Below are 24,227 nucleotides of genomic sequence, written 5' to 3' on the forward strand. Positions count from 1 at the left end.
CTAGCGATGGCAGACCATTTAACTAGATGGAGACTGGGTTGTGAGGGCTGCGTGGATCAGATCTGCCACGTCAGCCGTAAAGTGCCTGCCCTGGAATACGTATGTAAGAGAAAAGAGTTATCTCACTTGGATAAGCCACTGTCATATGAAGTTCCTAACTGCAGGTCATATTTCTGACCAAGGGCTCAGCATTAACTCCATCCACAAGATTAGTGATAGTGCCTAAAGCCAACACACATTAATAATCAAGACTAGAAAGAAGTACACAACCTCTCCCACAGGGAGCAAAGCAGCCATGTGAAAAGATCAAGCACCTATCCCTGATTAAAAACAAAACCAAAAAAAACCCAGCAAACAACCTAAGACAAAGTAGCTCACTGACATCCTAAAGATAAGACCTGAAATCCACATCCAATTCCAAGCACAGCCCTAAAGCCTCAGGCAGCAATGAAACATTACATTAGGAGCAGACAGCTACGTTAATGAGTTCTAACCAGTGAAATAAGATACAAAGCCAGAAATCAAAGGGACAAATTTATGAATATGGATCATATAAAATATCCCAGGGTCCTATGAAGGCTATATAAAAACCTCAGTGTTTTTCTTGATTATCAAAATGGGACTTAAAGGTATTATCCTTAATAAACATTAGATATTTAAACAGCAATCGTGAGGACTCTGCTTCCGGAGAGATGGAGACGTACTTTTCCCTGTTCCCCCCACTAAGTACACCAAAAGTCCAGGATGTTACACATAAAACAGTCATCCAAGGCTCTGAAAGGCAGAGAGGAGGTGGCAGAAACCTCAGGACCAGGGATGGCATGGAGATAAGTCCTTGGACTTTCTTTTTGCCTCACATAACCCAGACTGAATGCTGGAGATGTGGGTGGCCCAGAGATGCCGACAGGCATGGCAGTAAGCTCCAACAAAAGTCGGCTCTCTCTAATCAAAGGATCAGGATAGGGGCAGCCTCGTGAGAAAACTGCTATACAATAACGGTCCCACTCCAGGCACACCTCCAAAAAAATCTGCAAACCTCCACCCTCCCCAGGCTGTGAGGAAGCACCAACCCCAGGCTGGGGTGTCAGAGAGGCCATGCAGGGGACCCCTGCCTTTGGTCTCCCCCATCTGGTAACACACAGCACACCTCCCACCCTGCTCCACATTGTCAGTGAAGACCAAGGGCTTTCCTGCTCCTCCTTCCAAGTCAGAAGCCAGAACTCTCTCTTGCACAGCAGTAAGGAGGTATCCCCACCCCCATGAACCCCAACAGAGGCCCAGTGTGGAGCCTGGACTTACACCCCCACTAGGAAGTACTGGGGTGGTGGTCCCCACTTTCCCCTGCCAAGTGAAGTCACAGAAAACCAGCCAAAAAAAGAAAAAAGTTCAAAGAAGACACAGAGTCTCATACGTAATACCCCAATTGTCCAGGTTCCAATCAGAAATCACTCATCATACAAAGAAGCAGAACAATCTCAACGAATGAAGATAATCAACAGACACCAAACGACAGAATAATTAGAATAACTAACAAGATTTTAAAGCAGTCGTCCTAAGAATGATTCAATGAACAACTACAAACATGTTTGAAAAAGTGATAAAACAGAAACTCTCAGCAAAGAAATAGAAGATACAAAAAAAGAATCAAATGGAAATTTTAGAACTGGAAAAAAATCTGAAATAAAAAGCTCAACAGATGGGAACAACATCAGAATGGGGAGGACAGGAGAAAGCTTAGTGAACTTGAAGACAAAACAGTAGAAATTAACCAAACTGAAAAACAGAGAAAACAGATGGGAAAAATAATAGAAGAGAAGAAACAACCCAGACGTCCATCAGCGGATGAATGGATAAACAGCGTGGTCCATCCACACAGTGGAATACTACTCAGCTATAACAGGAATGAAGCACTGACCCATGCTACAACGTGGATGCACCCTGAGAACAGTATGCAAAGTGAAAGAAGCCAGACACAAAAGGCCACATACTGTGTGATTCCATTGACTGATACAGGAAATGTCCTGAGCAGGCAAACCCACAGAGACAGAACATAGATTAGTGGTGTCTAGGTCTGGGAAGAGTGGATGGGGAGTGACCACGAATGAGTACAGGTTTCTTTTTGGGGCAATGAAAATATTCAAATATTAGATTATTGTGATGGTTACACACTCAAAGTATCAAAAAAACCATTTAGTTGTTTTGAACTTTAAATTGAACTTAATAGTACTGATACATAAACTATAGATCAATAGGCTTTTTTAAATTAAAAATAAATAACAACTATAGTGGTTTCAAAAGATGCTGTGAATGAGTCAGACCTCTTTAAAACTCCATCTTGTATCACTGAAAAGGAAACTTGCTTCCTCTTGATAAATTTCCTGACAATGGGAAATCAAAATTGTCCCATTTACCATGTTAGGATGACAACTGAATATGTGCTTTGTAAACAGCTGTGTGTAATTTTAGAATTACGACTTAATAATGGTATTTGAGGAATATCAGGGCCTTTGGAGCAGTGGCCTCTGCAGTCAGGGCAAGGAGGCTGATCTCAGGGGTAGGACCTTGCAAGCCCAGGCTCCCTGGCTGGGCTATGGGGAACGGCAGGAAAGGAGGCCCCCAAGGAGCTAAGGGGTGACCTTCAGAGGCCTCTCACCCCCTCCCTATGATCACCAGCTCTGACAGGCTCAGACCTAAGGGTTAGACCCCGGTGGGGAGCAGTGATCACCTAAGGCTCCCAGGTGGTCCCTGTCCCCCAGTGGAGCAGCCCTTCCAGCTCTATCCCAACTCTCACCAAGCTGAAGGAAGACAGAGCTGCAGCTTACCCCTGACCGGAAAATAATACGTGTGCGCCCCACCCCCATTCACTATATGAATGCCACCTACTGCTCCCCATCTCCCACCCCTACCTGGCAAACTCCTACACATCCTTCAAAGCCCCAACCAAATACTCTTCCAATGCACGTCCCACCCGCCCCTGCACATAGCATGCCCCTCGGACACGTCCATCCTCCAGTTGGGCCTCCCCACAGGGGCCAACTGCTGCTCTCTGTCTCCCATCCAGTTACACCACATCTTGCTGAGACCAGGTTCCCTCCATCCCAGGGTCTCCAGAGCCATAGGCCAAGCATTCAGATGTGCAGTCATGAATGACCACTCCCAAAGGAATTCCAGCTGGGTCTCTCCCAACCCACTCAGGCACCAAGAGGCAAAGGGCCTCGGGGCTGACACCACTCATGAACGCAAGACTGGGGACACAGGGGCTGCTCCCTTGCATGTCAGTCTGACCTGCATAACTGAGATTCTGGAATCCCAGCTCCATCCTCCAGAATCATGAGCAAGGTTATCCTGCACTCAAGAGGAGTTTCTGTCCTATGGATGATCAGCTTGGAAAGGTGTTTTCCTTCGAAGTTTGTAGGACTCAGCTGTCAAACCACTGGGGCCTGGTGATGACTTTTTGGCAAACTTTTCATTACTGACTCAATCATTTTAATGATCATAGGATGCTTCAGGCTTTCTTTTTCTTCTAGAATCAGTTTTAGTAACTAACACCATTCTGGGAATTTGTCCATTTTGTCTAAGTTTTCAAATATTCTGGCAAAAAAAAAAAAAAAAAACCTCTTAGTATTTCCCTCTCATCTATTTTTAACCTGGCTTTATCCCTAGGGCGCGTGCTTTCCCATCCCGAATCATCTTGTCTGCTCTTTCTTCTTGGTCAGTCTCTCTAAAGTTTTTCTATGTCAAAGAACCAATTTTTGATGCTTTTGTCTGAAACTGAAAGAGTCCTGTTAAAAGACCCCTCACAGCCCTTTGGAATATTTTAATCCAGATATCAACCAACCCAAAACACCTATGTGAGCCTTTTTTTGTGGCTGAAGAGACACGAGGCTGTAAAGGGAGAAAGCGGGCCACAGCTGGTTTGGGGGGGATTCTGGGCTTTGGCCTCTGCTCTCTTCGCTCTGCCACCAACGGCTTTGGCACTTGCTTTATTGGCCTTCCCACATCATTTAAATTCTCTGAGTCAGCCCCAGTTCTCAGATTTACAAAACGGAACCAAGTTTTTACATGCTTAACTGCAACACAGAGGCCTGAAATTAGTTTTAAAGATCTAAGAACCCAGAGGAGAGAACACCTTCCGATCAAGCACGTTCCTCTCTTCTGCCACAGCCCCGCAGGACAGGACAGAGTCGGGCAGCCCTGCGTAGGGGCCGCTGTCTGTTTTGATTTGGTGGGAGGAGGGGTCACTGACAACTTCAAAATATAGCAGAGAACCTTCTAGAAGGAGAGTGTGTCCAATGAAGCAGACAGGCCCCCTGCCCATCCTCTCCAGCCCCTCTGGTTCTGCGGGCTGCCCTGAGGAGGACAGAACGCTTCTAATATTCCCACTTGTGAAAACGTTGGAGGAGGCCTTGAACTTGGAGACTGGACTGGGGAGACCATGCCTGTCCGCGTCTGCAGGGAGCAGGGCAGGAGATAAAGAAACACTCAGATTTTGTAACCAAAGCAGTTGGACTTTTCTTTTAAAATAGCAACTGCAGGGCTATTAGTTCTGAACCATATAGGAGGGGAGGAGATGCTCCCGATTTCTGGCGCAATTATCACCATCTTCTCAGTGTTGCTGCAAAAATCAGTGATTACAGGCACGGATTGCCCACGGGTCCTTCCTGGCTGCAGGCGGGTGAGAGGTAAGAGCTCACAGTGGCATCCTTACCTAAGATGGTCAGAGACTCTCCCCAAGGTTTGAGGTGAAGCTCACCCGAAAATCTACGTAACTGAACCACTCTGCTGTACACCTGACACTAACACAGTATTGTAAACCAACTAGGCTTCAATAAAAAAAGAAGCAACTGATCAACCTGGGCGAGAACAACGTTGGCATGAGATCTGTACAGAGTGGGGAAGGGCCTGCGCATCCCGTCTAAGTTACTGCCCGGGGTTCTGCAGTGGGAGCCACGCTTCTCAACAGTTTCCATCGGCTGAATCCTGTCCCGGAACAAAAGGGTCCAGCAGCTGGGACAGGCGAGGGTTCTGAGGTTGCGTGTCTGCATGTCAAAGCAGGTCCCTCACTCTCCCCTCCCGCAAACCCTGGCCGGCCAGTGGTGGCCACACAAACGCAGCCTGTCCTGCAGGTGCATCCCAGAGAGAGGACGTCTCCAGGGGCTCCAGAGAAACGCGTGCTTCGGGCCATGAAGCACAGTCTTCTCCTGCCTGCCGAAGCCTCCTCGGCATACCTGGGTGGACACTCATCCGGGGAGAGAGGAAAGAACAACCTGCCCGACTTCTAGGGCAAGTCCTACCTCCGCACTGACCCCCCCCCCAACCTGCGTCTGACCAGCTCTCTGTCCTGCTCAGACACATCAGGGGCCCCGCCGCGCGGTCTGGTGCGCCACCTTCCACAGAGGGCAAAGCCCTGCCTCCCTCTCACCTTCTCCCATTTCCTACAGCTGAGGCCACAACAAACTACACGCCGCCCCTCGACCACCAAGCACATTCCCCGCCCCGTCTCACCGCTCATGCGCCTCCCTGACTCGGCCTTGCTCGAGGACCCCATTCCCAGCCCCTGCAGCCCAAACCCGGCATCTCCCTGCCTCCCCCTAGAAGCCAGTGGGGCACACCTGCTGCCACACAGTGGTCCCTCTGGAGCTGGACGCCCCCCCACTCCCTCCCAGAACTGGGCCACGTCCCCAGCATCCTCTCCCAGAACAAGGATGCATCACCCAGAACCCCCCTCCAGACCCAGGGTGCATCCACCAATATCCCCTCACATCACCTAGGGTGCCGCCTTACTGGGTCAGGGCCTGGAGAAGACTCCGGAAGCGGCTATGGAACTGGATTGCTCTGTTACTTGAGTTGAAGCATGGAAACACAGACAAGCCCATATGGTCAGGGTGTCCCTCACCTGCAACTGAGGGGGCTGCGGTTTTCACACTGACACAGAGGTGTGAGTTGGGCAGAGCTGCCTGGCCACCTGCAGTCTCCCCTGGCCTGGCCAGGCCGTCCCCTGGCAGGCTCTGAGGTACCGAGTGCCGACTGGTGCTTGAGAGCCCTGAAGAGGTGGCTGAGCCCCATCTGAGCCCGAGTGCTCGCCTTCTGCCCCCCAAAGAGACAGGGCTCCCTGAGCTAAAAACAGTCGTCCCAGCCGGAGGCAGGGAGTAACCTGAGTGCCAGGGACAAGGCCTCCCAGGGAGAGAGTTGTCCTGTGATACGACCCGCGGGTTCCAATCAAAAAAGTACAGCAAGTCAGGATACTGCCTCGCCCCCTCTCAGGACCAGCCGGGGGAACTCACGGGGGTGACGCATCCGCACTTCTGTATTTCGTGTGCTCAGCTGTCCCAGCAACAGATGAAACCACAGAGGAAGACGATTGATACGCTGGAATATGCGAAAGATTGAGGTTTTACACAAAGAAAAGCAGAGCTAGAGGAACAGACTTGGGGAACACCAGCCTTTCTCGTTCAAACCCACAGAAAGTCAGAGCATGAACGGGCAGAGGATCAGAACACGCGCTCCACAGAGAAATACAACCGGTAAACACGCGTGGAAAAGAGGCCACCGCACGAGGAACCGGCATCTGAGTAAACGGGGGGTACCAAGTTCTAACAGGAAGAGAGGAGGGAAGGAGGGACGGAGGGAGGGAGAAAGTGGGTCACGTGCAACACTGGGGATACACACCAGAGCCCTGAATGCTGGGCCCACCCCAGCTTTCCCAGCCATGGGACCGGGCAGACCTGAGAATCTGCATTTCTGGCAGGCTCCCTCTGACGCCGACCCTGTCGGCCCCAGGACCCCACTCAACCACTGCTACCCAGAGCTGGGTGTAACTAAGTATTACTTATAAGATAAAATGAAGCACAACATGTTTTGGAAAATACCCAGGACACGGAGAGAAACGACACTGTAATATTTGCACTCCTGAGAATGTAACCAAGGATACTTCACATCTATATGAATACAGATGCTTATGAGAAAGAAGCATTTTTGAAAACATGGTGTCTAAAAGTCAGATTCGGAGACCTGCATGAAGGTGAGGAAGCAGCAGCTGTCTTAGGTTACCTTTAGAGCACCAGTGGTACACCTGTGGGAAATGATAAGTCAAAATGCAGAAAATAAAATTATGTATACACCAAACGACAACGATGAGGGGAGAGAATGTGCGTAAGGACGGAAACTTGAAAATACAGAGCACTCAGCTGGGCTGATGGGATTGGGTGACATTTACCATTTTGCAGATTTCCTGCTTAAGAACATCAGGTCAGCGGTTAGAACTCAGACCCGCCTCTGAGCCTCCGTGAGTCTGGGCTTCCTCAGCTGTGGGACTGAGAAGCTCCTTGCTCTCGGAGCTGCAGAGAAGTGACACACGTACAGCAGCAAAGGCTAGGTTCGCAGCAAGCAGGAGCGCTTGCTCGGCCACTGTGTTCCCTGGACGGGAGTGTGGGTGCAGGGGGAGAGATGTGCACTTGCAGAACCCGCACATGCAGGCAGCAAGAGTGGCCACACCACGGCCAGCATCCTCGCCATCAATAGATGGGACCCACCAGAGGGACAGAGGGCACACCAAGCATTCGAAAATGTTTTAAAGGTAGATGCTAGGTAGTCTATAGGAAAGGCAGCAAGAGTAAGAAAAGAAATGAAAGACAAAATCAGAGAAAGTGGATCCAGAGAAAACCATAATTTGAAAAGATACATGCACCCCAATGTTCACAGCAGCACTATTTACAATAGCCAAGACATGGACGCAACCTAAGTGCCCCTTGACAGATGAATGGATAAAGAAGGTGTGGTACAGTTTCAAGACGGCAGAGTAGAAGGACGTGCGCTCACTCCCTCTTGTGAGAGCACCGGAATCACAACTAACTGCTGAACAATCATCAACAGGAAGACACTGGAACTCACCAAAAAAGATACCCCACATCCAAAGACAAAGGAGAAGCTGCAGTGAGATGGCAGGAGGGGCGCAATCACAATAAAATCAAATCCCACAACTGCTGGGTGGGTGACTCACAAACTGGAGAACACTTATACCACAGAAGTCCACCCACTGGAGTGAAGGTTCTGAGCCCCATGTCAGGCTTCTCAACCTGGGGGTCCCGCAAGAGGAGAAGGAATTCCTAGAGAATCAGACTTTGAAGGCCAGCAGGATTTGACTGCAGGACTTCGACAGGACTGGGGGAAACAGAGACTCCACTCTTGGAGGGCACACACAAAGTAGTGTGTGCATCGGGACCCAGGGGAAGGAGCAGTGACCACAGGGGAGACTGAACCAGACTTACCTGCTAGTGTTGAAGGGTCTCATGCAGAGGCAGGGGGCAGCTGTGGCTCACCATGGGGACAAGGACACTGGCAGCAGAAGTTCTGGGAAGTACTCCTTGGCATGAGCCTTCCCAGAGTCTGCCATTAGCCCCACCAAAAAGCCTGTAGGCTCCAGTGCTGGGTCGCCTCAGGCCAAACACCAACAGGAGGGAACTCAGCCCCACCCATCAGCAGACAAGCAGATTAAAGTTTTACTGAGCTCTGCCCACCAGAGCAACAGCCAGCTCTACCCACCACCAGTCCCTCCCATCAGGAAACTGCACAAGCCTCTTAGATAGCCTCATCCACCAGAGGGCAGACAGCAGAAGGAAGAAGAAATAAAATCCTGCAGCCTGTGGGAAAAAAACCACATTCACAGAAAGATAGACAAGATGAAAAGGCAGAGGGCTATGTACCAGATGAAGGAACAAGATAAAACCCCAGAAAAACAACTAAATGAAGTGGAGATAGGCAACCTTCCAGAAAAAGAATTCAGAATAATGATAGTGAAGATGATACAGGACCTCAGAAAAAGAATGGAGGCAAAGATCGAGAAGATGCAAGAAATGTTTAACAAAGACCTAGAAGAATTAAAGAACAAACACCTAGAAGAATTAAGGAACTAACAAACAGAGATGAACAATACAATAACTGAAATGAAAAATACACTAGAAGGAATCAATAGCAGAATAACCGAGGCAGAAGAATGGATAAGTGACCTGGAAGACAGAATGGTGGAATTCACTGCTGCGGAACAGAATAAAGAAAAAAGAATAAGAAGAAATGAAGACAGCCTAAGAGACCTATGGGACAACATTAAACACACCAACGTTCTCATTACAGGGGTCCCAGAAGGAGAACAGAGAGAGAAAGGACCCAAGAAAATATTTGAAGAGATTATAGTCGAAAACTTCCCTAACATGGGAAAGGAAATAGCCACCCAAGTCCAGGAAGCACAGAGAGTCCCAGGCAGGATAAACCCAAGGAGAAACACGCTGAGACATATAGTAATCAAACTGACAAAAATTAAACACAAAGAAAAATTATTAAAAGCACAAGGGAAAAATGACAAATAATATACAAAGGAACTCCCATAAGGTTAACAGCTGATTTCTCAGCAGAAACTCTACAAACCAGAAGGGAGTGGCACAATATATTTAAAGTGATGAAAGGGAAGAACCTACAACCAAGATTACTCTACCTGGCAAGGATCTCATTCAGATCCAACAGAGAAATCAAAAGCTTTACAGACAAGCAAAAGCTAAAAGAATTCAGCATCACCAAACGAGCTCTACAACAAATGCTAAAGGAACTTCACTAAGTGGGAAACACAAGAGAAGAAAAGGACCTACAAACACAAACCCAGAACAATTAAGAAAATGGTAATAGGAACATACATATCGATAATTACGTTAAATGTGAATGGATTAAATGCTCCAAACAAAAGACACAGGCTCACTGAATGGATACAAAAACAAGACCCATCTATATGCTGTCTGTAAGAAACCCACTTCAGACCTAGGGACACATACAGACTGAAAGTGAGGGGATGGAAAAAGATATTCCATGCAAATGGAAATCAAAAGAAAGCTGGAGTAGCAATGCTCATATCAGATAAAATAGACTTTAAAATAAAGAATGTTACAAGAGACAAGGAAGGACACTACATAATGATCAAGGGATCAATCCAAGAAGAAGATATAACAATTATAAATATATATGCACCTAACATGGGAGCACCTCAATACATATGGCAAATGCTAACAGCTATAAAAGAGGAAATCGGCAGTAACACAATAATAGTGGGGGACTTTAACACCTCACTTACACCAATGGGCAGATCATCCAGACAGAAAATTAATAAGGAAATTCAAGCTTTAAATGACACAATAGACCAAACAGATTTAATTGATATTTATAGGACATTGATCTGAAAATAGCAGATTACACTTTCTTCTCAAGTGCACATGGAACATTCTCCAGGATAGATCACATTTTGGGTCACAAATCAAGCCTCGGTAAATTTAAGAAAAATGAAATCATATCAAGCATCTTTTCCGACCACAACACTGTGATATTAGAAATCAATTACAGGGGGAAAAAAACGTTAAAAACACAAACATATGGAGACTAAACAATACGTTACTAAATAACCAAGAGATCACTGAAGAAATCAAAGAGGAAGTCAAAAAATACCTAGAGACAAATGACAACGAAGACACGACGATCCAAAACCTATGGGATGCAGCAAAAGCAGTTCTAAGAGGGAAGTTTATAGCAATACAATCCTACCTCAAGAAACAAGAAAAATCTCAAATAAACAATCTAACCTTATACCTAAAGGAACCAGAGAAAGAAGAACAAACAAAACCCAAAGTTAGTAGAAGGAAAGAAATCATAAAGATCAGAGCAGAAATAAACAAAATAGACACAAAGAAAACAATAGCAAAGATCAATAAAACTTAAAGCTGGTTCTTTGAGAAGATAAACAAAATTGATAAACCTTTATCCAAACTCGTCAAGAAAAAGAGGGAGAGGACTCAAATCAATAAAATTAGAAATGAAAAAGAAGTTACAACGAACACCACAGAAATACAAAGCATCATAAGAGACTACAAGCAACTCTATGCCAATAAAATGGACAACCTGGAAGAAATGGACAAACTCTTAGAAAGGTATAACCTTCCAAGACTGAACCAGGAAGTAATAGAAAATATGAACAGACCAATCACAAGTAATGACATTGAAACTGTGATTAAAAATCTTCCAACAAACAGAAGTCCAGGACCAGATGGCTTCACAGGTGAATTCTATCAAACATTTAGAGAAGAGCTAACACCCACCCTTCTCAAACTCTTGAAAAAAACTGCAGAGGAAGGAACATTCCAAAACTCATTCCACGAGGCCACCATCACCCTGATACCAAAACCAGACAAAGATACTACAAAAAAAGAAAATTACCCACCAATATCACTGATGAATATAGATGCAAAAATCCTCAACAAAATACTAGCAAACAGAATCCAACAACACATTAAAAGGATGATACACCATGATCAAGTGGGGTTTATCCCAGGGATGCAAGGATTCTTCAATATATGCAAATCAACCAATGTGATATGCCATATTAACAAAATGAAGAATAAAAACCATATGATCATCTCAACAGATGCAGAAAAAGGTTTTGACAAAATTCAACACCCATTTATGATAAAAACTCTCCAGAAAGTGGGCATAAAGGGAACCGACCTCAACATAATAAAGGCCATATATGACAAACCCACAGCAAACATCATTCTCAATTGGTGAAAACCTGAAAGTATTTCTTCTAAGATCAGGAAGAAGACAAGGATGTCCACTCTCGCCACTATTATTCAACATATTTTTGGAAGTCCTAGCTAGCCACGGCAATCAGAGAAGAAAAAGAAATAAACGAAATATAAATTGGAAAAGAAGAAGTATAACTGTCACTGTTTGCAGATGACATGATACTATACATAGAGAATCCTAAAGATGCCACCAGAAAACTACTAGAGCTAATCAATGAATTTGGTAAAGTTGCAGGATACAAAATTAATGCACAGAAATCTCTTGCATTCCTATACACTAACAACGAAAGATCAGAAAGAGAAATTAAGGAAGCAATCCCATTCACCACTGCAACAAAAAGAATAAAATACCTAGGGATAAACCTACCTAAGGAGGTAAAAGACCTGTACTCAGAAAACTATAAGACACTGATGAAAGAAATCAAAGATGACACAAACAGATGGAGAGATATACCATGTTCTTGGATTGGAAGACTCAATATTGTGAAAATAACTATACTACCCAAAGCAATCTACAGATTCAATGCAATCCTTATCAAATTACCAATGGCAATTTTTACAGAACTAGAACAAAAAATCTTAAAATTTGTATGGAGACAAAATAGCCAAATAGCCAAAGCAATCTTGAGGGAAAAAAAATGGAGCTGGAGGAATCAGGCTCCCTGACTTCAGACTATACTACAAAGCTACAGTCATCAAGACAATATGGTACTGGCACAAAAACAGAAATATAGATCAATGGAACAGGATAGAAAGCTCAGAGATAAACCCACGCACCTATGGTCAACTAATCTATGACAAAGGAGGCAAGGATATACAATGGAGAAAAGACAGTCTCTTCAATAAGTGGTGCTGGGAAAACTGGACAGCTACATGTAAAAGAATGAAATTAGAACACTCCCTAACACCAGACACAAAAATAAACTCCAAATGGATTAAAGACCTAAATGTAAGACCGGACACTATAAAACTCTTAGAGGAAAACATAGGAAGAACACTCTTTGACATAAATCGCAGCAAGATCTTTTTTGACCCACGATATAAAAACAAAAATAAACAAATGGGACCTAATGAAACTTAAAAGCTTTTGCACAGCAAAGGAAACTATAAACAAGACGAAAAGACAACCCTCAGAATGGGAGAAAATATTTGCAAACGAATCAAAGGACAAAGGATTGATCTCCAAAATATATGAACAGCTCATGCAGCTCAATATTAAAAAAACAAACAACCCAATCCAAAAATGGGCAGAAGCCCTAAATAGACATTTCTCCAAAGAAGACATACAGATGGCCAAGAGGCACATGAAAAGCTGCTCAACATCACTAATTATTAGAGAAATGCAAATCAAAACTACTATTAGGTATCACCTCACACCAGTTAGAATGGGCATCATATCAGAAAATCTACAAACAACAAATGCTGAAGAGGGTGTGGAGAATAGGGAACCCTCTTGCACTGCTGGTGGGAATGTAAATTGATACAGCCACTATGAAGAACAGTATGGAAGTTCCTTAAAAAACTAAAAATAGACCTACCATATGACCCAGCAATCCCACTACTGGCCATATACCCAGAGAAAATCATAATTCAAAAAGACACATGCACCCCAATGTTCACTGCGGTAATATTTACAATAGCCAGGTCGTGGAAGCAACCTAAATGCCCATCGACAGACGAATGGATAAAGAAGATGTGGTACATATATACAATGGAATACTACTCAGCCATAAAAAGGAACGAAATTGGGTCATTTGTAGAGACGTGGATGGACCCCAGGACTGTCACAGAGAGTGAAGTCAGAAAGAGAAAAACAAGTATCAGATATTAACACATATATGTGGAATCTAGAAAAATGGTACAGATGAACCAGTTTGCAAGGCAGAAATAGAGACACAGATGTAGAGAACAAACGTATGGACACCAAGGGGGAAAGTGGCAGGGCGGGGGAGTGGGTGGTGGAGGTGGGATGAACTGGGAGATTGGGATTGACATATATACAGTAATATGTATAAAATCGATAACTAACAAGAACCTGCTGTATAAAAAAATTAAATTAAGTTAAAAAAAAGATGTGGTACATATATACAATGGCCTATAACTCAGCCATAAAAAAGAATGAAATAATGTCATTTGCAGCAACATGGCTGGACCTAGAGATTATCATACTAAATCAGTCAGACAGAGAAAGAAAAATATCACATGATATTATTTATATGTGGAATCTTAAAAAACAATACAAATGAACTTATTTACAAAACAGCAGTAGACCCAGAGACATAGAAAACAAACTTATGGTTACCAAAGGGGAAGGGGGGGGGAGGGATAAATTGGGAGTTTGGGATTAACATATACACACTACTATATATAAAATAGATAATCAACAAGGACCTAATGTATAGCACACAGAACTCTACTCAATATTTTATAATAACCTATGTGGAAAAAGAATCTGAAAAAAGTAGATATATATGTATGTATAAGTGAATCACTTTGCTGTACACCTGAAACTAGCACAACATTGTAAATCAACTCTACTTCAGTAAAAATAAATACTTTTTTTTAAGAAAGTGATTTTTTGAAGAAAGTGGGAAAGGAAGATATTTGAAAGGAGATGGAGAGGAGAGAAAAATAGAAAGAAAAGGAAGATTCAGAAACACACAAGAATGGCCCCCACGTCGATTTTTCCAGTACTTCAGGCGATGTATTTAAGGGGAGAGGACTCTGAAGAGTCACTTCTGGGATCCCGGGGAGGTGACGAAGGTAAGGACACCAAGCTCAAGGGCCTCTTAGCACCGAAGACTCCCCATCAGCACCGATGATGCTGGCGTGGGGAAAACGTTCAGTGCACAGCCCCAGGAGACGTGTTCTTTATACTTGTGCATGTGTGTGCCAGCACACTTATACACACACATCCACACGCACGCATACACACATACGCACACACATCCACAAGCGCACACATGTGCACACGGTGTGTACAGAGACATATAGGCATGCACACACACAGTCCACGTGAATGCAAATCCACACACATGTATATACCCACACAGACATGCACGCACACATATACGCACATATACATTTGCACACATGCCCCACATATCCACAAACACACACGTGTACAGACACATGCAAATGCGCACATGCATGTGCACATACAACACACACATGCCCACATGCACAAGAGTGCACACAGCCTCACAGACACATATCTCCCACACACATACACCACCCACAGACAAAGCCACCCACTGATCCACACACATGATCTAAACATACACACGCCATCTGTTTCTAAGTGATATCCGACTTGTACAGTAAATACTAGGCATCATTATAATACCTATAAATGGAAATGTGTGTGTGCATTTTTACATGTACAGTCTGTACTTAATGCCTTGTATTTACCATAATAGTAGCATCTCGTTTATAAACCCATCCCATCCACCCCACCCCCGGAAAACAAGCCTCCGCCGTCAGCACTTTGGTAAAGCACAGGAGTCCGGGTGCTCCCGGCGAAAGGCCTCGCCCAGGGCTCTTGGAGCATCCTTGCGGCCCCAGGACCGCAGCAGAGGAAACGCCGCCGAGAGGGGTGAGCCCGGGACACGCAGGTGACGGTAGCTGGGGCAGTGGGAAGCCACCCGGCTCCCTCCAAGCCTCTAGGTCACAGGGGACGGTGCTGCCACCCCAGCAGGCGTGGCAGGAGCCGGGCAGGGTGCTCTCCCTGCAGCCTCAGCCAAGCTGCGGGTGTCAGGCTCACATGGTGACCATCTCTTCCCAGCAAGTCAGCCCTTCCAGCGGCACCAAGCCCAGCTCTCCTCTGCCTCCAGTGAGGCCTGCAAAGCCTCCTGGGCATCTCGTCCACAGCCCCGTACCTCATGTCACCAACAGGGAAACCGAGGCCCAGGGATGACCAAGGGTGGCAGTTCTTCTGCCTCTGTTCCCACGGTGCTCCTCCGCAGCTGTCCCCTCTCCTCCGACCGGCCGAGGGGGCTGGTCCACAGAGACAGAGGGGCCAGCGGGGGCCTGAGGCCCCTACCCGACTCCCAGGCGGGCCAGGCTGGACCTCACTCCCAGTGCCCTCGGTGAGAAGGCTGTGCGGCTCCGTGCCCCCCGCCCCGGGCCCCCCACGTCCCTCGGGGCGAGACCTCGGGCACTGACCTGCTTCTCATTCTCGTCCTCCAGCCTCAGCCGGTCCTCGATGCAGTTCCGGGCCTGCAGGAAGGCCTTCCTCTGGGAGCGCTCAGCCAGGATCCGCACGAAGACCCCGTACATGTTCACGCCAAGGAAGAGCAGGGCGTTGGCACCGAGCTGGAGGGGAGAGAACATTGCAGAGGGCTACACACAGGGGCCCAGCTCAGCAGAGGCTCCTACGCGTCCTCCGACCACCAGCCCATGAAATGACCACACCAGCCAGACCCACAGTGCCAAGCCGGTTTCACACGGCCACGAGCCAGGCCTCATCCCTCACCCTGTGCAGGGGTCACCTGTGCTATAAGCTTGTCACGTAATGGAACAGTAGGAAAGGATGCAAGGTGTGTCCCCCAAAACTCACGTGGAAGTCCTGACCCCTAACCCCCCAGAGTGGGCCTGTATTTGGAGACAGGGTCTTTCAAGAGGTAATCAAGTTAAAATGAGGCCATTAGGCTGGGCCCTAATCCAATATGACTGGTGTCCTTATAAGAAGAGGAGATCAGGACACAGACACGCACGGAGGGAAGACGATGTGAGGACACAGGGAGAAGACGGCCGTCGACACGCCAAGAAGAAAGTCTTCGGGAGAAACCAGCCTCCAGAACTGTGAGAAGTAATGTCTGTTGTTTGAGCCACCCAGTCTGGGCACTTTGTTACAACAACCCGAGGAAACCATTACACCTAGAAGTTTTGAACGTGAAGACTGAGTGGTTATTCCCACAAAGGCAACATGGAAAGTTCTGGAGAGAAGCAGTGAAGGAGAGTTGATTAAAAAGAAAGAGTGGCATTTGGGTATGAACTGAACACCTGTGATTTATGTATGAAGATGGAGAAAACGCAGTGTCCCTCCAACGTCCCTGGGTTCTCACTCCGCGTCAACAGACAAGAAGCAAGAAAGGGGCCCGGCCGAGAAGGACCCCTCCAGGGCAGCCACGGCTCAGACTCGAGGCTGAGACCTGCTCGACCAGGAAAGGACGCAGCGTGCGGGGGTTAAGATAGGGAGCCCGAGGACGGCGGTGTTTTACCGCTTCCTGCTTTCACCTGCCTAAACCCAAGTCCAGTCCAGACCGCCCAGGACTGAGCTCGGGGGTTTCACAGGAACCCACGATGGATGAAGGTCGCACCGCACAGAGTGGCAGACGTGGGGGAGGATCAGACCTCACGCCCCCTGCTCGGCCTCCTCAGCGGGTCTGTCCCTACCTCCCGCGGCCACAGGGTCCAGGGCCAGACAGGGGTGCCTCTCACGGGCCAGCAGGACCCCAGCACATCCCCCTGGGGCCCCCAGGCCACTAAGAGAGAGAGAAGACACCCACCCACCTCCCTGCGGGGCTGCGGTGCGGTGCTTACAGGCCGTATACAAACTGCTGCCCACGGTCGCTGCAAAAACGGATGATTCTGTGTCTGATTAAACTCCAGCATTTCCTGCAGGTTCTGCTGCCCATGGATTAACCAGAAACTCTCCCCGCCCAGGACTGACTGCCACCAACAACTACACAGGACAACAGACACAGTGGCAGGTGGGACAGCAGTCTGCAGTCAGAGGGCTCCTGCCAGAGCCCAGGCAGGGACGGGGAAGGCAGCCCGAACAGGGTGAGCTGAGGGACAGGGAGGGGGGAGAGCCGGGAGGTCGTGGTCGTCGGTGACATCCAGCTAGAGACACAAGAGCTGCTCACTGGAGGGGACAGGCCGAGGGACCGGAATCTGCAGGACCCTAGCACACAGTGGTCACCTCCCTAAACCCCCCAGGAGGGGAGTGAACTCCCAGTGAGCGCAGCAGGGACGGCTTGCCTCATGTACACTTGGCAAGGAGGATGGACACACGCTTACACCTCACACAGATCGTGTGCAAGACATGCTCCTGCAAATCACCTCCCGGATCCTGCCTCTGCCGCCCAGAGAAAGGGACGGCCATCCTGAGAGGGGTCTAAGAGAGTGGCCGCAAGTCCTACAAAAATGGTGCCCACTGTCACCCAGAACACCTCATTGTGACCTGACCATCTCCACGTGACCTGGACGTCTCCGTGTGACCCGACCATCTCCATGGGACACTGATCATCTTCGCTGTGCCCCTGAACACCTCCAAATCTGAGCGTCCCGCTAGCCGGAGCGTCCACGCTTTAACCCGGTGCGGGGCTGGAACACAAATGCATCTTCAACGCCTGTGCCCCCTCTCACAGGCACAGTGGCCGGCACTGGCTGCACCTAGGTGCACCGCACTGGCCCCCGTACCAGGCAGTGTTTTCTGTGTCTAAAGAACCATCTGCTGTATTTTGGGATCAGCTCATGCCAATCTGTTGATGAAGGCACTTTTCTAGTGGCAACGGGAAGACCAGCGTATATGAAACAATAAATTGTAGTTTGGTGGAGTCAATATTTAAACGCGTACTGAGCATGTTTAAAACGCCCACAGGCAGTAGTGAACACGTTTCTAAAAATTCAAACAATAGCCTTTGCACAAAATGTGCTTCTCTCCCAGCAGACCCTTAATCACCTGTGGCCTCTGCACGCCCCTCCCAGCCTCTATTTAAGGTTTTGAACATACAGAACACATAACACACAGAACACCTCTCCCGAGATGCCCTCCAGCCCGTCAGCCCCACAGCTTCCGTGACCCCTGCAGTGAAACCCCCAGCTGTCACTGTCGAGGACAAGGAGTCCAACTGAGGGGCCAGGCGCCCGGGGTCAGCTCAGCACAGGGTGCAGGACGCCACAGGTCACACCTGGTAGACGCGGCTTTTCCAGAAAGCAGGGCCTCAGGTGGCTGGCGGCAGAAACAGGGGAAAGTGCGGGTCCCTACTGAGGTCTGGGCAGAGGGGTGAGGCATGGGCTGGGGGCAGAAGGGCCAGCAGAGGCTGGGCAGTTTGGTCAAGGGAAAAATCAGGAGCAGAGTGGGAGCGGGCTGGGTCACCGGGAGCCCCACCTTGTCACCTCCTCTACACCCACCTTCCTCACACCTTCCCATCACTCCGGCCATGGTGACCCCCCAGGGACACCGAGGCCCAGCTGGGTGGTCACTGAGTACCTAGCTGCCCTGCCACGCCGTCTGAGCTGCTCCCATGGAAAACAGCCCCATGGCACACCCCATAGCTAGAGTCTGGCGGGCAGGGCGAGGCGGAAGCAGCGATCTGGGGAGCGGGCGGGTCTCCCCTGCCTGGGGCTCTGCATTCACGTTCACACACCCAGGGTGCTTCCACGCGCCCCAGCGATCTTCCCGCAGGAGAGCAGAAGAGGAGGCCGTCCGCAAGACTGCAAAGCTGTCGGCACACCTGCCCCCCTGCATTCGCACACACCCCCAGATCAGCAGCCACGGTGACGGGCACACAGCAGCGACAAGAGGCGGAGCCCCTGCCCCCATGGGGCACAGAGAGGTTTCCAGACTGGCTTCCTAATCAGTGATCAGGGACGAGGGTGACAAGGCAGAGAGAAACTGGCCCAGAGGTCACCTGCGGCGGGTGTAGCCTCGAGGGGGCGTTGGTTCACACCGGCAGAAGGAGCGGTGATGGGGGAAACAGGCTGAGAGGGTTCTGAGCTCGGGGAAGGGTACGTGCTGGGGTGGAGGCTGAGTGCCACACCCCAGGAGCACGTGGCCGCGGGACCACAGGGCGTCCTGGTAGTGCCAAGCCCTCGCCAACCCCACCGGCGTCCCTGCCAGCACTGCACACACAGAGGCCCTGGGCAAGGGCAGGGCCCCCCGCTGCAGAGGCCGCGGCACACCCAGCGGCCCCGCACACCTGGCCTCCCTGTACCTGCCCGCACCTGGCCTCAGCATCCAGGCCCCCGAGGACCTTCCCACAGCCCACGCTGCCCTGGATGCCAGGGCCCTGCCAGGACCTCAGTCCTGCACCTTTCCCACCCTTGGAAGGCTTGCCCTTCGAGCTCTCTTCCTTCTCCAGCTGAAACTCCACAGCCCAACAGGACAGTCCCCTGCCCCCTCACACTCTGGAGTCGAAGCCAGCTCCGCGCACAAGCCTGTGCCTGGGGTGCTCCTCCGGCCGCAAGGGAATCCTCGTCTGTCCCTCCCCCCCCCCGGGGACCTCCCTCTGCCCAGCCCAGCCGGTCCCACTGCCCACTGCCCGCGGGGCACCCCCTCTCCCCTCCAGCTGGGACCTGCCATTTCCAACCATCATCCTTGGCAGCAAGCGTGTGATTATTTCTTTCCCCTGAAAATGAGATCCTTCTCTTGACTCCTCTTCCTCTCCCAGGCCTGCCCATCTTTCTCCGCTTTCCAGCAGAACTCCTGAAAAGGCCTCACCTCACCCCCGCCTGGGCCGCACCCCAGCCTGCCTTCCCTTCCACAGCTGCCCTGGGCGGTCTGGGACCAGGTCGGGGCCACCTTCACATCCTGAGCCGAGGCTCAGGTCCCAGTGCCCAGGCCACCCTGCTCAGGGCCATCAACTCCCCTCCCCTGGCCCCTTCCCCAGCCTCCTCCGGTCCATGCCTCACACCTGGACCCCTCTCCGCCCCAAACTCCACCCCTCACGGTGTCTCATCCACACTCACCTTGGGAGCCCAGCCCTGTGCCAAAGACCCCGAATCGACACCTTCAGCTTGGACCAGCCAGCCGTGCCCCTCCCCAGCCCATGCACGTCTCCAGCTCAGCCCTGCATGGGACAGACCCTGGCAGGACCCCTGGTCACCCCCAGCACTCACCCCAGTGGCCTCTCCCACCTCAGCTGACCCGGGCCCCTGGAAGCCTCTCAGGCCTGGGCCCACTTCCCCCACCAGCAAATCCTCCCGGCTCCGTCTCCAACAGACGGGGCGCTGATACCCCGCTGCCGACCGCGGCTTGGCTGCCGAGCCACCTCCTACCCCGCCCCGTGCTCCTCCCAGCCCTGCAGGCTCCCCGCACGGTCCTCTGCTCCGAACCCCCGGCCCGGAGTCTTCCTGCGCCCAAAGCCCTCCGTGGCCCAGGCCAGATGCCCCTACATCCTGTCCTCCTCGTGTCCCCCTGGCCTGGCCTGCTCTCTTAGGGCCTCTGCCCTGCGTCCCTGGGTGGGAACCCCTTTCCCACACAGCCTCCAGGGCCTCCACTCACTTGTCACCTTCTCAGAACAGCTTACCTGACCCCTGTGTCTAAAAATGCACACACTCCCACCTGGGCTTTGAGTATTCTCCCACTGACCAGTTCTATTTCTTTCCTTCTTCCTTTCCTTCGATTGTTTTTAGCAGTTACCGTCTTCCAGCACGTTATAACATTAACTCACTTGTCACCTTCCCTGCCTGCTGTCTGCCCCTCGAGGGGCCTCAGTCTGTCAGGTTCACGACTGATCCGGGAACCTGGAATAGAGCCTCTCGTATCGTAGCAGGTGCCCTGGTATTTGTTGAATGAATAACTGAGGACACAGGGGTGGTGAGGTGGCTGGGCCCCGTCACGTTGCTGGAAAGGGGCAGAGGGAGGACTCACACGCAGACACCTGCGCTGCCCCCTGCACTGCCCAACCTCTCTCCACACTGTCTCGGACGAGACCTGATAAGACTGTGTCCCAACTCACATATCCATCGTCAGATGGGCAGTGGGGAGGGACCCCAGCTTTTCCACGATCAAGAGAGGCACATAAGAGGCAAGGCATCAGGCTTCCCTGGTGGCGCAGTGGTTAAGAATCCGCCTGCCAATGCAGGGGACACGGGTTCGAGCCCTGGTCCGGGAAGATCCCACATACCGCGGAGCAACTAAGCCTGTGCGCCACAACTACAGAGCCCGCGAGCCACAACTACTGAGCCCACGTGCCACAACTACTGAAGCCCGCACGCCTAGAGCCCGTCGTGCTCCACGACAAGAGAAGCCACCACAATGAGAAGCCCGCGCACCGCAACGAAGAGTGGCCCCCGCTCACCGCAGCTAGAGAAAGCCCGCATGCAGCAGCAAAGACCCAACACAGGCAAAACTAAACACAAGTAAACAAATAAATTTATTTTAAAAAATGGATCAAAGATCTAAATATAAGAGCTAGACTGGGGAAAATATTTTTTAAAAAAACAACGAGGCACGGCATCAACGTGTCCTAGTGTCTGAAAGTGACGTGGCTTCCGGGGCAGGCTGAGCTGGTGGGAGCTGCTGGGACACAGCCCGCAGACACACGCACACGTGGACCAGGTCACGCAGCCCGGGGAACTGCGCTGGAGCGCACAGGACAGGCCTGGCAGGTGCACCCCCTCCCAAGCCCTTGCCCTGCAGGCCCCGTGACCTGGGCAGACGGCCAGCAGGGGAAGCACTGCAGGGAAAAGGATGAGATCACCTGGCGACAGGTGTGCATGGCCACGGCAGCTCATCAGCCTCTGCCCGTGGGGCAGGCAGCCAACCCCACCCCACAGTGGGCACTGGGGGTCCCCCGGCCCCTTGGGAAGGCCGGTGTAGAGCGGGGAGAAGCCGGCACCGCGCAGCGGGTGGGCGCCTGGGGCCCTGGTCACCGGTCAACATCAACTGTCCAGATGTCCCCTGTGGCGGGCAGGGCTCTCCCGTCCCGGCCACTCCAGGTCCCAGAGGGCCAGGCGAGCCTTGCCGGGGCTGGGAGGAGATGAGCTCTGAGGCTGGATTGAAAACAAACAGGCGTGGTCTGGCACGTGGAATGGAGGCCTTTTCTGAGTCCACAGTGACCACAAAGCTACAGACCCAGCCAGGAGGCTAAGGCCACCACCTGGAGGGCACAGAGGGGAGGGGGGCTAGACCTTCTGTCTGTGTCCCCTCATCCGAGTGGCCCCGCTGGGGACTTCCGGGGCACCCACTCTGTCGGTCGGACGTGTGTTCAGAATCACTGATTCAGTGACTGCAGGAAACCACGACGAAGCGCATCTTTCTCTTAACCGTGACGTATCGATGGTACTCGCAGCACTTCCCAATATTTTGCCACTCTTGTGACACAGGGCAAAGACTTGGAGGGAGAATTCCTCATCAAGCGTTTACATCCCTGCAGTCGGCCTGCACTCAGGAAGGCACACAACTGCTCTCCAGCCGGAGGGCCCTCGCCCGCTGCCCCGCAAACCCCACGCGCCCCGCGGATGGAATCACACGCCCGGGTCTTGGCTAGTTTCTCAGGCAGGGCCGGGAGCCCGCGTCAAGTGAGCGTCTCCTGCGCGCCAGGAGTTCTAAACACCGCCGGCACCTCGCCGTCCCACGTCCCTGCTCCCTCCCTGGCACGCCACCCTAGAGCTCGTTCAAGACCCTCACCTTCCACTCTGGCCCCCAGGCCCCGCTGCACTGCCCTCAGCTCTCCCCCTGCCGCTCAGCACGAGGCCACGGCAGCTTCGCTTCCTGCACAACCAACAGGGCTCACTGCCCCCCACCCCTTTACACGCACTGAACGTCGCATCGTTGTGGATTTTACATGAGAGGCTGTGAGATCAGTAACTTAACCAAGGAGAACCCATTGTTCGGGACTCTAGGGGGCTATGGGAGGAGGGCGGGCCTACCTTTACCAGGAGGCAGAAGGTAAACCGCCGGGAGGCCACACGAGCAGGGTCTGCTACAAACTGAAGCAAAGGTGGCACCACGCAGGCCCCAGGCAGGCCCTGGGCAGGTGGGCGAGCCCGGAAATGAGGCCTGCCATTTATGGGGAGGACATGGGCGTAGAGAGGTTAAATCTCCCCGAGGTCCCAAGGCCAGGACGTCCCAAACACAGGCACGTAACTCCAGGGCCCGCCAGGCCACGGGCACATCTCTGGATCCAGGCCTTGGGTGGATGGGCCTTGGGGGCTCTGCACAGGTCATGGGCTTCAGGGCTGCCAGGCTTGTGGCTGGTCGGGGGATGGCCGGGGCCTCACTCGCCCCTCGTCCTCCACACACGGCCCAGGGCAGGTGGGGCTGAGTGCCCAGTGGGAAGTGTGGAAGGTGGGGGCAGGGCAGGGGCAGCAGGACGCTCTCAGGGCAGCGGGGTTTCAGGACAAGGACCCCATCACAGGTACCAGGGAGTCAGGGAGTGGCTGCGACACGGGCAGAACGTGAGCCGACTGTTGAGACGGCAGCAGAGACCCTGGGCACTGGCTGGACACAGGGACCCGGAAGGGCCAGCCCTGGGGGAGGGGGCGGGGCCGCTGGAGCCACGAGAGCCCGCGTGAGGGGACCCTCGGAAAGGCCTGCACGGTTGGAAGTGAAGGGTGGACCCCAGCCCTTGAAATTAAAACTATAGTTGAGAAGAACAGAAGCCTCCCTTTTGGGATTTTCCCATCATCTTAGCTTCCTTCCTGCCATCTTTGGGGTGAGATTACAAACAGGAATGGGGAGCCCCTGGGGGGCATAAAAGAGCCAGTGTGTGTGCGTGTGTCAAGGTGACTGACCAGTCAGTCAGTCCTCATCTGCCAGGGTCCTGGGTCTCACACACACACACACACCCCCACACACACACCCCTGCCACGTGTGTGGTCAGCACCCCTCCCAGGTACAATGGCGAGGCCAAGGGCTGCTAGTCTGCCCAGCAGAAA

The 24,227-nt window shown here is 51.1% G+C and overlaps 1 protein-coding gene across 2 annotated transcripts in view; it reads right to left on the reverse strand.

The window, feature by feature from the left end:
* Positions 1 to 24,227, reverse strand: part of ADCY1 (adenylate cyclase 1) — a gene marked incomplete at its 5' end in the record, with an annotated part of 131,093 nt that overhangs the window by 93,869 nt on the left and 12,997 nt on the right. For both annotated transcript variants that reach the window (XM_082400198.1, XM_082400199.1), the window contains one exon: positions 15,780 to 15,929. In XM_082400198.1, the coding sequence (XP_082256324.1) occupies positions 15,780 to 15,929 (150 nt within the window). The remainder of the gene's footprint in view (positions 1 to 15,779; positions 15,930 to 24,227) is intronic.

Source organism: Balaenoptera borealis (assembly GCF_965194805.1).
Source record: "Balaenoptera borealis genome assembly, chromosome: 7".
In the NCBI taxonomy this organism is placed as follows: Eukaryota; Metazoa; Chordata; class Mammalia; order Artiodactyla; family Balaenopteridae; genus Balaenoptera; species Balaenoptera borealis.